The 14,265-nt window shown below is 40.7% G+C and overlaps 2 protein-coding genes across 7 annotated transcripts in view; both read left to right on the top strand.

Moving 5' to 3' along the window:
* Positions 1 to 14,265, top strand: part of LOC128861629 (uncharacterized) — a 162,045-nt gene that overhangs the window by 140,012 nt on the left and 7,768 nt on the right. For all 6 annotated transcript variants that reach the window (XM_054099910.1, XM_054099906.1, XM_054099909.1 and 3 more), the window contains one exon: positions 305 to 7,077. In XM_054099910.1, coding sequence (XP_053955885.1) covers positions 2,470 to 7,077 — 4,608 coding nt within the window. In that variant the 5' untranslated portion in view covers positions 305 to 2,469. The remainder of the gene's footprint in view (positions 1 to 304; positions 7,078 to 14,265) is intronic.
* LOC128861632 (uncharacterized) lies at positions 11,790 to 12,251 on the top strand. The gene is made up of 2 exons (XM_054099914.1): positions 11,790 to 11,908; positions 11,969 to 12,251. The coding sequence occupies exons 1-2, from the start codon at positions 11,790 to 11,792 to the stop codon at positions 12,249 to 12,251; spliced, it is 402 nt and encodes a 133-aa protein (XP_053955889.1).

The following is a 14,265-nucleotide window of genomic DNA, read 5'->3' as shown; positions in this document are numbered from 1 at the left end:
TTTTCCTAGGAATATTTTTTATTTTTCTTAGATGCATTTTTTCTGAGAAGAATTTTTTCTGAGAAGAATTTTTTCTTGGAGGAATTTTTTAGGCTGAAGCTGTAATTTTAGTTTAAATTTTGCATTAGAATAAATAATTCTCGCTTAAAAGGGTAAAAAGGCTAAAACGACCCGAGTTATTTTGTAAAAAGTTCAGAAATATATATTTCATTGTACTTTTAAAACTTCCACTGCTGATCTTGGCATTTGCTGATTATTAACTGAAATTGTTTCTGACTTATTTGTTTATTTCTTCTCTTTGCAGGTTAATTATACACTAATAGCAGTGTAACATGAAAACAAAAACAAACAACTGCACCGATAATAGCATTAAGAGCAACACAAAGCAATAGCAACAAAAATGGCAGTTCAAGAGATAAACAACGCCGCCTGTAGCGCCTGAAAAAAGGCAGCAGACGCCATAAATCAGTGACAACGGCAAAATGTTCATAGAAGTTTATCAACAGCAGCAGCAGCAGCACCAGTTAAACAAATCAACAACAGCAAATAGCTACAACAAACACCATTACAACAAATAAAGCTAAAGACGAACGTGAACACTACTTAAAGCTGCCACAACAACGCTTAGCACCGACAACAAAGTGAACTTAATACGAATGTGTAAACAAAACTACAAGTAACAATAACAAAAAAGAGAAGAAAACAACACAAAACACACACAAGAAACAAATTCAGTGAAGCTGCATCTACAAAAACAGTAGCGTTTCTAGCAAAAACAACCATTATACAGTAATAGTGACAGCAGCAACATAAAAACGTGCAATCCGCCGACTAGCAGAGAGACAGACAGATAGTCGTGTTGCTCTTGTAGTCATTTTTTTTTTGTTGTTGCATTATTAGCACTCAATCAGTAGCGATATACAGTTGCAGTGAGCAATAAACATCTTATACCTGGAGTTGCAGTGTAGATGTTGGGCGAAGTGTTTGCTATTTAGAAGTTGGGAAGGAACTCCAACCAGTTCGTGTGTGAGGTGTTTACACGAAAGTCAGCTGCGATATATAAAACTTAGCAAAAACAAGGGTGGAACAACGAAGCCAATCGTGATTCAGTTATCGGGGCAAGTTAGTAAACGTACACGGTGGCAGCAACAAAATACACAGTTGACTGTAGCAACAATAAATAAAATAAAAACCTCACAGCGTTGTGTAACACAATTAAATTGTGCAGCGGAAAAACTCTAGATTACCACAAAACAAAGCAAAAAACATAAAAAAGAAACGGCAATAGCAACAAGCGCGATAAGTGCAATAGAACACTGCTGCCACTACGAGCCGTCAGTAGCCCGATTTGATTGAGCGACAGCGCTGATTGAGTGTCACCAGTGTCAAAGGAATGCAGCTAAGCAAAAAGTAGTGGACAACCATCGGTGTAGCCAATGCAGCAGATGCATCTGTTGTCAAGCATAATTGCCAACCGAGACTTTTCGCATTTCCTCATGTTAAGTGCGTTGCCATGTGAAGACGCAACGGTCACTACTCGTAGAAATAGTTGCAACTAGAATAGCATACAGCAGAGACGCCGAGTGAAAAAAGAGGCAGTGTGTTTGAGGCAAAAGCAAGCCAGCAACAGTAACAGTAAATATCTTTGCTTTAATTTTAAGTTGCTGCAATTTGAGTCAACAACAGAAGCACAGTGAAATTTTTGTGTAATTGTTTTGCCTTGTGTAAACGCTAAAATAAATGCGACAAAGCGGCGTTGGACTGCAGACACATACATATGCACGCATTATCGCATACAAAACACTGAATAGAAGTATTCTGTGAAACAGAGATCCAGTGTGGCAGACAATAAACACAGTACAAACGGCATTCATAGTGAAACGGCATCGTCCACAAAATACGTACCCAACGGCAAAGCGAATAAAAGTCGCAATTTAAACCCAGCAGATAGTCGCCATTTTTTATAGCTACTGGCTAATGCTACAGCCTGGGAATAACACTTAATTTAGAATTGCAATTGTGTGTGTGAGTGTGGGGTTTTTTTCTTCTTTACTTTTCTACGGTTTCCTTTTTCGTTGCCGTTGAATTGCAATCAACAACAAAAACGCATTTGATGGTGTGGCGACAAAAGTCAAAAGAATTCGCAGAGCGTGACTGCAGCGTGTGGAAGCATTAAAGCAAAACGGGAGATCGGTTTGCTAGTAAAAGAGCAAACAAACAAAAGAAAATAACCAAAAAAGAGAAACATAAAAATCCACAGTTACAACATAAACGTCGCTAATACACGAGCAGCATTTGCATGCACCGGTGGCAACACAACAATTTGCCTAATGAAGCATTAGGTAGTCTGACACAGCAACTTACGGCACAACAACAAACAAAAGCTGCTTTAGCAACAAAAGCCTTTCCCACAGCAATTGTAAGCGAAGAGCAAACAAAGAAACAGTGACAACAACAACGACTACTAAAATGGATAGTACAGCGCATTCACCAGCAGCACCCGTTCCGTCTGTGGCACAGCGTTCCGGCGTGACTACCAATGGCCTTGATTTAACATCTCTGCCTCCAGTAGCGCCCATACGTCATGGGCGCCCATTGCCCGCACAACGTGCTGGCAGCGGCTGTGCCAGCAACAATGACAGCAGCTCATCCACGACCACCTCTTCGCCGCCCCAGTACAGCGAGGATGTGCGGCGCACAAATATGCCCACCACATTAGATCTACTACCACGTCAGGGCAGTGTATCGTCCACAAAGACGTGTGAAGTCGATTTGGGCGATGAGGAACGCGATACTTTTTCGCCAGTAAGCACCGGCACAAGCACAAGCGGTGGCTGTGATGATGGCAGCAGCACTCAAAGTAGTCCTAGTGGTGCAGCAATGCTTGCTGCTGGCGGTGATAGTATTAACAGTGCAACAGCACCAGCAGCAGCTGCTGTAGCAGTGGCAACTGCATACGACAATAAAGTGTTTGAAGGCGTGCATTTGCCCACCGTTGCACCTACACCGGCTGCTCGCCTGAAGGTGAATAGCAATGGCAGTAGTGGTGTTGGTGCTGGTGTTAGTGGAGGCCACCATTCCACTTCAAAGGAGGAGAAACAGCGGCAAAATGAGGAAATTGTAATTATGGAGACGTCGTCGATTTCTTCAGAGACTGGCTCTTGGGAATCTGTTTTTCCACACGCGAGCAGTATTGCAACTGGCACCGCAATGTCAACAGTCGCTGTATCGGCAGGCGTGCCCATTGCCAGTACCAACACAGCGGCAGTAAGCAAACCTTGTGAGGTTAATTTGCCTGCTTTTGGCACAGAATTCTTGCAAGGTGAAGGCAAACCGTCGCAAACACCATTTGAGCAACCGAAAGAGCGCGACAAAACCGGCGCCACTGATTTACAAACTCATTTACTTAAAGAGCCGGATATCTCGCCCTACCTACGGGAACGCACCTACTCCACGGGCGCGTCTGTGACAGCCGACACCAGTTCACTCTTTACCGGTGTCAGTACGCACTCTTTATTGCGTGACCTTGAAAGACGTGAGAATGGAATGAATTCATCGGGGCACAGCGCTTGCTTTATTGACGCTTCGTCGCTGCGTGATGAAGATGAAGTGCTCTCCTTCCCAAGTCTCGACGGACAGCAATCGAACGAAGATGCAAAGGATATTGAAGAATGTGTGGAAGAGCCAAAGCAAGTAGAAGAAGAAGACGAGGATTCGCCTACCAAAAAACTTGAATCATTCCATAAAGCTTTTGCTAAATGCAAAGTGAAATCTAAGGATTTGTCCGAGCCAGTGGAAACGTTTAATTTATCAAAGTCAAGTTCTAGCTCAAATTCCGGCGCCGATTCACCACAAAAACAAATCTCAGCAGCCTCTGCCACGTCTACAAATAATCTCTCTGACGAGGAGAAACTATGGAAGCGCGAGCACGAGAATCAAAAGGCTCCATTGAACACCGAAACCAAGGAACCCGTTGGTAAGATCGCTCAACTTGTTCAACAGCAAAATGCATCTGCGCATGAGGATGCCACTGAAGCTTCGGTATCCTTAGCAGCTGATGCCGATTCATCTGACTCCTCTGAGATTGTTAAACTGCGTCGTGAGCAAGAACATAAGCAGCGTGGCCCATATATTTTCCAACACAACATGCAGCAGTTTAGTATTCATCCATTGGCTGTAAGTCCAAAATTTTCAATGCACGGGTCAGCCGGCGCCAATATCACTCATCCAAATACCGTACATGCCGCTCACAGTGATCTCAGTTATACAACCGACTACTCGTCGTCTAGTCCCGCGCCGAGCCTAGTTTGGTCCGAACATGAACATCGACCAAGTCTTAGCGGACGGGTTCACGTCGATGACTCTGATAGTCATTTGCATAAGATATTTGCTCAGCCAGACACACCGCACAACTCTATAGCCCATATAGAAAACGCTTCAAGTAACAACTCTTCCATACATCGGGACTATACAATGTCATCCTCACTATCACACCAACGCGATTCCGGCGCATACTGCAGTGACGCCACAGACTCACCGGTACCAATGCCTCGTACTCCGAAACGTTCTAAGTTCGATGAAGCGAATCCGATCATTTCCGGCGGTGCATCAATTAAAGACTTCGCGCCCAAACAGTGCGAGAGTCCACCCGTACAACGGCGACTGGAATCATGTCCAATAGTTTCAGGTGGATTCGCATCGTTGGAATTTGAACCAGCACGTCCACTAGCCGATGATGATGATGAGCAGGTGGAAATGCGTTCAAGGCCAAAAACGCGTAAACCTATTCCTGGTATTGCATCATGGGTTGTGGACATGAGCGACTGTCGACCGGAACGTCGTAAAAGTACCAGCTCAACTTCAAGTATGGAAGTGTCTGCAAATAAATTTCGAGAACGTTCCGATTCTACAAGCTCGCACAAGAGTGGTTGTGGCTTTTATGTATCTTTGGATAACATGGATAAAAAGCCCAATACCGAAGATCTCAATAAAACACAAATAAAACCACAGATGAGCAAATCATATACGGCCCCCAAGCCGGCTGGCTTTTTTGTAAATCTCTCAAAGAGTGAATATGCACCAGCCGATGGAGAGAAAGCTACGGAGCTGAAGGGAGAAGAGCCGACAACAGATAAGAAAAATATTTTTAGTATGTTTATAGATATTGGAGAATGTAAGAAACCACCCGGTAGCATGCCTAGAAAAGAGCCATTCAGTTTAGCACAACGACTATCAAGCTCCTATGCTTCGCATACAGCCCAGCGTCGCCCGGATGATGTGATGCGTTCGAGCGCTAGCTCTACGGAAACACTAATGGCGAAGAGCAGCAGTTTAAAGATGAACGCAGACAGTGAAATTTCTGGAGAAAGTAAGTCACTTGACTATAAGTGTAACCTTGAGCCACCTATAACTGTGGCAGCCATACGGCGTATTTCACAGCAGCAGCGCACACAAAACGATGCAACCAAACGACATTCGTGGGGAAATAATCCATCAAAAGAAGGTGTGGCATGCGATTACAAACGCTCCATCAGCCTTACAGCAAACGGCGATTCAAAAGAGAATGGTGGTAACGGATTAATGAGTATTATAGATAAAATACCGTTGATTTCAAAGGCGTCCTCTTTGTCGGTAGATAGCTCACTATCACCTTTCGATGAGTATACTGGCTCCAAGTCAGAACTTAGCACTTGTTCCAATAATTCCGCGCGGAATTCGATGTCTGGTGGCGAACGTGACGATGAAGTTTCTCATGCTAGCGCTGCCGCGAATAATAGTGGAAGAGTTAAGAGGCGGCGCCGAGATGTACAAATCAATGAAACATTTGACAAAAGTAGTTTGGCTTCCATAACGGACGGTGTGCTTTCCAAAGATATGTCACCAGCATCCACCACTGATACGGACGACTTGACTTTCCAGCAGGATGAGGAACAAGCGATGCGAGAAGCTGCATTGCAACAACAGCAGCCACTTCAACAAGTGCCCTCAAATCGCTCATCAGCTATTATAATGGAAACCATAATTGAGGCCAAGGAGACCTCCTCGCCTAAGAAAAATGCCTCCGGACATACGATGGAGAGTCTACATGCTACCATAGAGAAACAGAAGATGCTACTCGAAACTGTGAACGAACACGGCGAAGTGGAGAAGGGCAAATTTGTAAAGCTGTCAGACATGGATAAGCCTGCAAAGTTCGAACTACACTCACCCGAGTCGATGAGCAAGAGTGTTGGTAATCATCGCCAAATCAATCGGCTATTTCGCGACGATTCGAAAACGCGACCACATTCATGGACAATGACACGTTCCCAAGGCAATAGTTTCCTCAGTATAACCAATTCAGTGGAAAACATACGCAGTTTATCGCGTCTTTTCCCCAACTTCTCGAAAGAATTCTCAAATTCGCTGCCGAATGACATCATATGTGACCAAATGGACTATATACAGACCGATATTAGCGGCGATTCTAGTCTCGCCTCGAGTTTTAGTCGTTCCGGCATGGATGAGTCTTCCATATCGTGTCGTCAGCCACGTAGACTGGGCGAGGACTTGTTAAAAATGTTCCTGCAAGAAGTTGCCACCGACATGATTGTCGAGGTGCATGGACGACGCATCAAGGCGCACAAGTGTATTCTGCGCTCGCGTTGTCAGTATTTTGCGGCTATGTTGGCGGGCAGTGGTGCGCAGAGTGTAGTTTCACTACAAGGTTATTCCTATTCCGCTGTCCATTTTGCATTATGTCACATCTATTCTGGCGCCTCGCATCCACCAGATGGCATTAGTCTGATGGAATTGGCGGCGTTGGCTGATCTGCTCGGCTTGGAAGGTTTGAAAGAAGTGACGGCGCACGCGTTGAAAACAAATTATTGCCACAATTTCCACAAGCCCTGTTCGGGTTGTATCGATGGCATTTTGCAGGTGTTGCCTGTGGCATTGACTCACTCGTTGGATGATTTGTATCGCAAATGTTTGCGTTGGACATGCCGTCATTACATGAAGGTTTGGCCAACACGTCAGTTTGCGCAACTACCAGCGGACATACTGGGGCGATGCCGGCAGCAAATTGTCGCCTATATGGTAAGTTTATTTGTTTTTTATTTGGCTGACGTAACCGGAGTAATGGCTAGTGTTTGCTTGCGAACAAACAGGGATTGGTGAATACTACAGAGCTTCAGCAAAGTTACAGGCTGTCTAATAGAAGCCTGACCGTTATAACTTTGAAACTATTTGACCAATTCGATTCTGCATTGTATGGACTTATAATATCGATAATCAAAAATGTATTCAACAAAATTCACAGTCACTACCATTAGCTATAATGGCTTTACATCTTCGAACCATATTTTGTGTTAACCCTAATCCCATGTCGATGGTCGTTCGTGTGCAGCCCGTTTTTTATCTAACTACTGCACGGTGCATGTTTCATACCATTGATAAAATATTATTAAAATAAAAAATTAAAAAAAAATCCCTTCGGAGCTTAGAAGATACCTTATAAATTTTTTCTAATTTTCTGTTGGTGTTATATATTTAGTAGAAAAATACGCAGATAGTAGAAATATACATCAGATCCTATACATCCCAATCTTTGGAGTACTTTTGATGTGCGCTTTGTGGTACAGTCTTGAGCTCTTCCAGCGATGGGGTGTCGCTTTTGACAAAAAATCGCATAGAAGCAATGACGTGTAAGCTGGCGCATTATCGTGGTGTAATATTCCTGATAACAAAAACATCGCCAAGCCCACCGAAACGTGTCTAATCTTTATATCTGTCGAAAACAAAACTAAAAATGCAAAATGCCTGATAGTGCATAATTATTTATTTATTTACAATTCATCGAACTCGGGCCGTCTGGCCATTACTTTGGTCATAAGACATTCATTTCACTTTGGTCATTTGTACTGTTTACACTTTTTGACAGCTTCCATTAACAACATTTTCTGCAGTGATGAGGCACTACAACAAGAAAATGAGCAATTGATGCTTCACGTTTTGCGTTTTTCACCATTCTCTAAATACCTTTCATGAAATTGAAAATGAGAAATCTTTAGTAGTGCAGTTTTAATATTTTCTAAGAAATACCTTCTTGAAGAGAAAGTCTCAGCATGAACAACAAATTTTCATTTATCAGTATAACTTTTACGTCTCATAAGAACTTTAAAAGAGTAGCTTGAATTCTTTCAGTTATGCATTCAATTACATATACATAACTCTGAAACCAAAAAATACAATACTACTTGCGCTGTGTATCAGATAAGTGTCCCATTGAGCCGACAAATTTTCGAACTGTATATGTGGGTAGATTTTTTATTATTATTTGATTTTTAGCTTATCCATCTGCAAAAAGTTTGGTTAGTTTCTGCTTAGCTTCGAGGCGGCTAAGGCCAATTCGTTGAGTTCCACTGCTAGGTTCCATAAAATAGCTGACAGGAACAGCTGGAAGAGTGGGTTGATAGGAAGAGAAAGAACGCACTTCGACTAGAATATAGTATGCCCTGTAAGAGTGGGTTGCGTTCATCAATTGATGTGGTTGCAGGTCCATTATAGGTATCGTGCGCTCATCTAAAACCATTTCAGATAAAGATTCCATCTTGTGATCCAACTAAGAAGAGGTTTTTGGCTTCCTAGCTCTAGGTATGTTTGAAGTTTATAAGTCGCAGAGTCATTGCACTGAGCCAGGAATTTAATTTCGAGGCTATTGTATTGGTTTTGTGCCGGCATAGCTCTTCAAGTGTCCGTTATTTTTCTTTTTCAAAGTATCGCTGCCTAGTGCAGAGAGCGTAATATAATGTTTTTCTTTACTAAATGCTCGACGTTTTCTCCGGTTAAAAATTAATAAAGTTAAAGTTTGAAACTGCTTACTTAGAAAACAAAACTTAATGAAAAAACTCAAGAAATGGAAGTATCGAGTGGAGAGACACATGTAAGTGCAGGATGAAACTATATTACCTTTTGCAACTGAAGAAAATTTGTTTTTCTTTTTTACTTACTTTCTAATATTTATAATAAAGGGTTTTCCAATAAGAGGTGTTATTCCCGTAAAAGATCAATGGCTTCTTTGCTTGTGTGGCACGTAGCGCCGTCTTGTTGAAAAACGTTCCGTGATCAATACCGTGCAATTCCTGCCTTAAAAAATCGTTAAGCATCTCTCGATACCGCAATCCATTCAACGTAACTGTTGCTCCAGCTTCATTTTTGAAAAAGTAAGGTCCAATGACTCCGCCGGACCATAAACCGCACCAAACAGTCACACGTTGAGGATAGAGAGGCATCTCAACAATAACTCTTGAATTTTCTGAGCCCCAGATTCGACAATTTTGCTTCTTGACGAAGCCACCGAGGTGTAAATGGACCTCATCACTCAAGATGATTTTTCGATGGACTTCCGGATCATTTTCATGCATTTCAACGACCCAACAGCAAAGACACGACGTCGTTGATGATTGGCCGGCTTGAGTTCTTGTGTTAACTGGACTTTATAAGCCTTAAGACCCAAATCGTTATGCAAAATACGGTGTAATGACGTTTGTGGAATGCCTAATTCCAAAGAACGGCGAGGAATGGACAAACCTGGGTTTTCTTCAACATTTTCGGCTACAACAGCAATATTTTCGGGTGTTCTGGAGCGACGTGCACAGGTTTTATTCTTCACATCACTAACCTGTCCCAACAGCTCAAACTTTTTCACCAATTTCTGTATTGCGGTCCGACAAGGTACTTCACAATGACCCAAAAATGTTCGAGTTTTACGAACCGTCTCTGCCAAATTTTCACCATTTTTATAGTGAATTTTAATAATTTCAATGCGTTGTTTACGCCTCTATCGTTCCATTTTTATTAATGGCGTAGTTTCTACCTACTTCTCAAATATCAAAAAATTACAGCTTCAAAAGTGGCATCTACCTCAATAGCAGGCTATTAAAAGTAACACTTGTTATTGGAAAACCCTTTATATTAACGAACCTAGTCTGGCTTGTACAGTAAAGTACCTAATAAATATACTAAGTGGTATTCGATCAACTGCGAAATTTCGGATACTTTTTGAGTAGAAGTTGAACTCTACTCTATATTTGTTATTTTAAAAGTTTTATAGTTGTGTTATAATTACCGCACGAATTTCAGTTACCAGTTTGAGTTCTTATTTAAGAATGATTGAATGCAAAATTGTACAGATTGCAATAGAAGACAGAGCCATGACGAAATTCTAGATGAGATGCGTAAGAAGACTAAGTAAAGAATGCCAAAATAACGATGATTTGTAAAATATAATTAAAGCTTAGGTTATGTTAATGTTAACAATAAAATAAAAGAAAATAGAATAGAAAGACAAAGTTAAGTATAAATCTAAAATTGTGTCAGTCGAAGTTCCGGTGCATTTCTCACATTTAAAAAATTATTTTCAATTTTATAGTAGTTTCAGCACTTCAACGTTACACTGACGGATTGCCAAAGTGTCGAAAATTAAATATCAATCGCAACCAATGAAAAGTCCCACAACTTTTGAAATTAGTGTGTTTTCGTTGACGAAACCTTGAGGTATTTTATCTTTGCAAACTAAATCACTAATAGAATTTAAACCTAAATTTACACATCTTATCTTATCGCTTGTGAGGTACAGATGAACCATATTTTTACCATTTATAAGTATTTCAGTGCAGGTCTGTCGATGAAAAAATACAGATACATACGAGCAGATGCAAATATTAATATGTGCCCATAGTAAATAAGAAATTCAAGTAGTACTCTAATAATGCGCAATCTAGAACGATCGCAGGACATACATATTTATGTGATAGGTGAACAATTCCAGCCATTGTCTGAGCTCTCAAACCGAGAACTTATCGGACCTTCGATCAGTGATCGATGATAAAAATAAATGTTAAACAGCGGTACTAACCTACTTAGCACTGGAATCATAAGATATTTTTGTTGCTAATCATAAGTCAGTTTTTACAGGCGGCTCCCCGACCATGCTTTCACTTTTTTATTTATTTACATAAATTAATTTTAAATAATTTTTACTAAGGCCCCAATTTCGAGTCCAATACCTCGATACTTATGACTCAACCTCTAAAAAAAATCGGTTGTTCGAATGCCCAGAAGAAAAGTTGATTTATTTTGATTGTTATATAGTGCGATTGATTAATATTCTTCATATAGATTCTGCGTAAGGTTTTTGGACCTTTGCACGTTGGCAACGGCGAATATCGCAGACGATGGAACGATGAGCTGTATGAGCTTTACGACGACATGGACATAGTGCAGCGAATAAAGATCCAGCGGCTACGTTGGCTGGGTCATGTCGTCCGAATGGATACAAACGCTCCGGCTTTGAAAGTATTCGATGCGGTACCAGCTGGTGGTAGCAGAGGAAGAGGGCGGCCTCCTCTGCGTTGGAAAGATCAGGTGGAGAAGGACCTGGCTTCACTTGGTGTGTCCAACTGGCGCCGGTTAGCACGAGAAAGAAACGACTGGCGCGCTCTGTTAAACTCGGCCAAAATCGCGTAAGCGGTTATCGCGCCGATTAAGAAGAAGATATGAAGATATAGGCCCCTATTATGAGCAACATTCGATCTTCGACTGTAGTCGAAAGTGCTGATCGAACGAATTTTCATTTGGTGCTCATTCGTTGAAGAATAGGACTATTGTGAATTTCGATCGCTCGACGCATTTACAATAGATAATTTTTCTCAGCTGATACAGCAAATCAAAATAAAAGAAAAACCGATTGTGTTGAAATTCTTTGCTAACATTATTTTTAAAAGGTAAAAAAAGTATTTTTTGTGAAAATGAGTACAACGGAGTTGTGGTTCGACGATTCATCGGACGATGAAAGATTAGTGGAACTAGCTAGAAGTAGGAAACAGTTGAGGGACGCATCCTACCACCTAGAAATGGCTTCCACTGAGTAAATTTAGAGCTTTCAAAATGTGTTGACGTACTTAATATTACAGAAATTTCCTTACAGATTTTTAAAGAACTTTAGATTATCTAAAGAGCCGTTTGTGAACCTACTGTCCAGTACAGAAAACCAGTTGCAGCAGTGCACCCGAGCCAAATTGATTCCAAATATTTTAAGGCTAGCCACAGTTCTGCGAGTTTGTGCTCAGGGATCGTACCAATTGAGTATTGGTAATGAAGGTATGCTAGGACTTGCTCAACCCAATGTGTACGATGATGCTGAAGATATTGAAGTGGAGTCAAATAACGGAGAATTAGAAAACATAAGAAATGAAATTTTGAGATTATAGAAAAATCTAAAAAGTATTAAATAGAAACCTTTACACCACACTTTCTGTTTTATTTTTGTTATAAATTTTCTTTATTCAATTATTCGTCATTCGAAAAAAATATGAAAATGTATTTCTATAAACATCACAAAAAAAACCATTATTAAGCTTAATCCATTTTGCTGCCGTTCTCACTGGTGGTCCCAAGCAATTCAGCTCCGTTGTAAATTCCTCCCATTTTTTTGCTGCTTGAAGTTTGGTGCAAATCCCTTTTGCGAATTGTGGATTCGCCTTTCTAATTGTTGTTTGGTACTCACGACTTTCGCCCTGCATAATATTAACAAAATTAGTATATATTTATTATTTGGTTACTATAAAACCATAAATAATCGCAAACAACTTACACTTTAACAAGTTTTCCCAAGAAAGTAGCAGCAGTACAGAAGCTGATTTGACTTGTTTCTTAGTTTTAATGTACAAATTGACCGAACATCGATTTTTAATCATCCTTTGGACCCTGCAAACCGCCCCGTGCGCGCGGGCCTGATATATATATCGGCTATTTTTTCGAGAGCTTCAAATTATAATACAAAACAGAAATATTTTTGAAATGATTGTTTTTATTAGGTGGTAGATAATTTCATGGCATTTTTCGTTTTTTTTAATATGATATCCGGCATATGCCCGCCGCATCTACGAGTTACATGATCCATTCCATCAGTCCAATTTTTGGCAACTTTTTCTATAAATCTGAATAATAAATCTAAATGAACCTATTCAACAAAAATGTGACGCAACCGATGGTAATTTTGCTTCAGTTCTTATACGAACAGTATTTTACAAGCACGTAAGCCAAGATCGTAACGTAAAATTTTCCACGTAATCGAAGGACAAAAGTCAAAAAGTTCAGAAAGATCACGAATCGGCATTTCAGCGCCTTCACTCTATGGACTCGCGAACAGATTTACTTTTTTCAGAGTAAAATTCCAAAATTTAGAAGTGTAGTTCTGGCGTTAAACGTTTAATAATGGCCTGCCAAATGTCAACAGAGTTTGCCATTCCCAGGTGTCAAACCATAGTTATCGATATCATCACAGTTAGCATTACTATCGATAGTTCGCATGCAGCTAAAAAACACCCGATACATACATACATACCGTCATTGTTTAATACTCACGATTGAATAATTTCCTATTAAAATATAAATCCAATAGTTTGCCGGCATTTTCCCATTGCAAGCCGCACCTTCTATCGATATGGAACAATTACTCACTAGCGATGCTCTGCTCAATGGAGAAGCATAGACACCATATATCTGGTATGGTGGTATGTAGATATTTTAAAGCACTTCCAGCAGAAAATGTGGGGTTTGATATCAGTATGCAAAAATATTAAAACTTCTCGGCATAATACAAATTAAGAACTGTTCGGCCAAAGTTTTTTTTTTTTTGCCGAAGTGGAGCCGATAACGAAATGTTATTTTTAAATCGAACATGGCCGAAGGCGCAACCGAAGTTCGGCTGTTTTCTAATGGTGCTCACACTCGCCAACGTAGACGTTCGCCAGTAACGAAACAACCATCTACGATACTACGGAACGGAACAGTGGTAGGAATTCATTTACATGGGGCTCTCATTACTTTCATTGTGTCAGCTGATACGGGCGTGCGTTTATCTTGGTGAGTGCGAGCAGATATGTCTTCTCTAATCTGTCAAACTTTGTTTACATTTTACTTTGTTGTTATCTGGAGAATATGTATGTAAATAGGTATTGGTGGAGGTGGTGGTAGAGCTGTGTCCGAGTGACACAGCCCAGACCGAATTAGTACAAAAGATGCCATTTTGATACCCCACTTGTAGGGGGCCACTACTTATTATTAGTCGAACCATCTTGATTTGACTATGAATCTGTAAATCGTTAATTTTCTTTTCTGCAATTTCTTTCAAGTTGATCATTGAGAATTTACCCAGCAACCAGACTTGGGCTCCCACACAGATAGTGAAAAACTTTTTCTTTAGATACCTTTTGATTGCAG

This window comes from Anastrepha ludens, chromosome 4, assembly GCF_028408465.1.
Source record: "Anastrepha ludens isolate Willacy chromosome 4, idAnaLude1.1, whole genome shotgun sequence".
NCBI lineage: Eukaryota > Metazoa > Arthropoda > Insecta > Diptera > Tephritidae > Anastrepha > Anastrepha ludens.
The sequence above is the reverse complement of the archived record's forward strand: the minus strand, read 5'-3'. Positions and strand labels throughout refer to the sequence as shown.

Excerpts from the sequence above, each read along its gene's own strand:
- LOC128861632 (XM_054099914.1), top strand. The coding sequence starts at position 11,790 with ATGAGTACAACGGAGTTGTGGTTCGACGATTCATCGGACGATGAAAGA. Across the intron at positions 11,909-11,968 it reads CTAGAAATGGCTTCCACTGA|ATTTTTAAAGAACTTTAGAT; the intron begins GTAAATTTAGAG and ends ATTTCCTTACAG.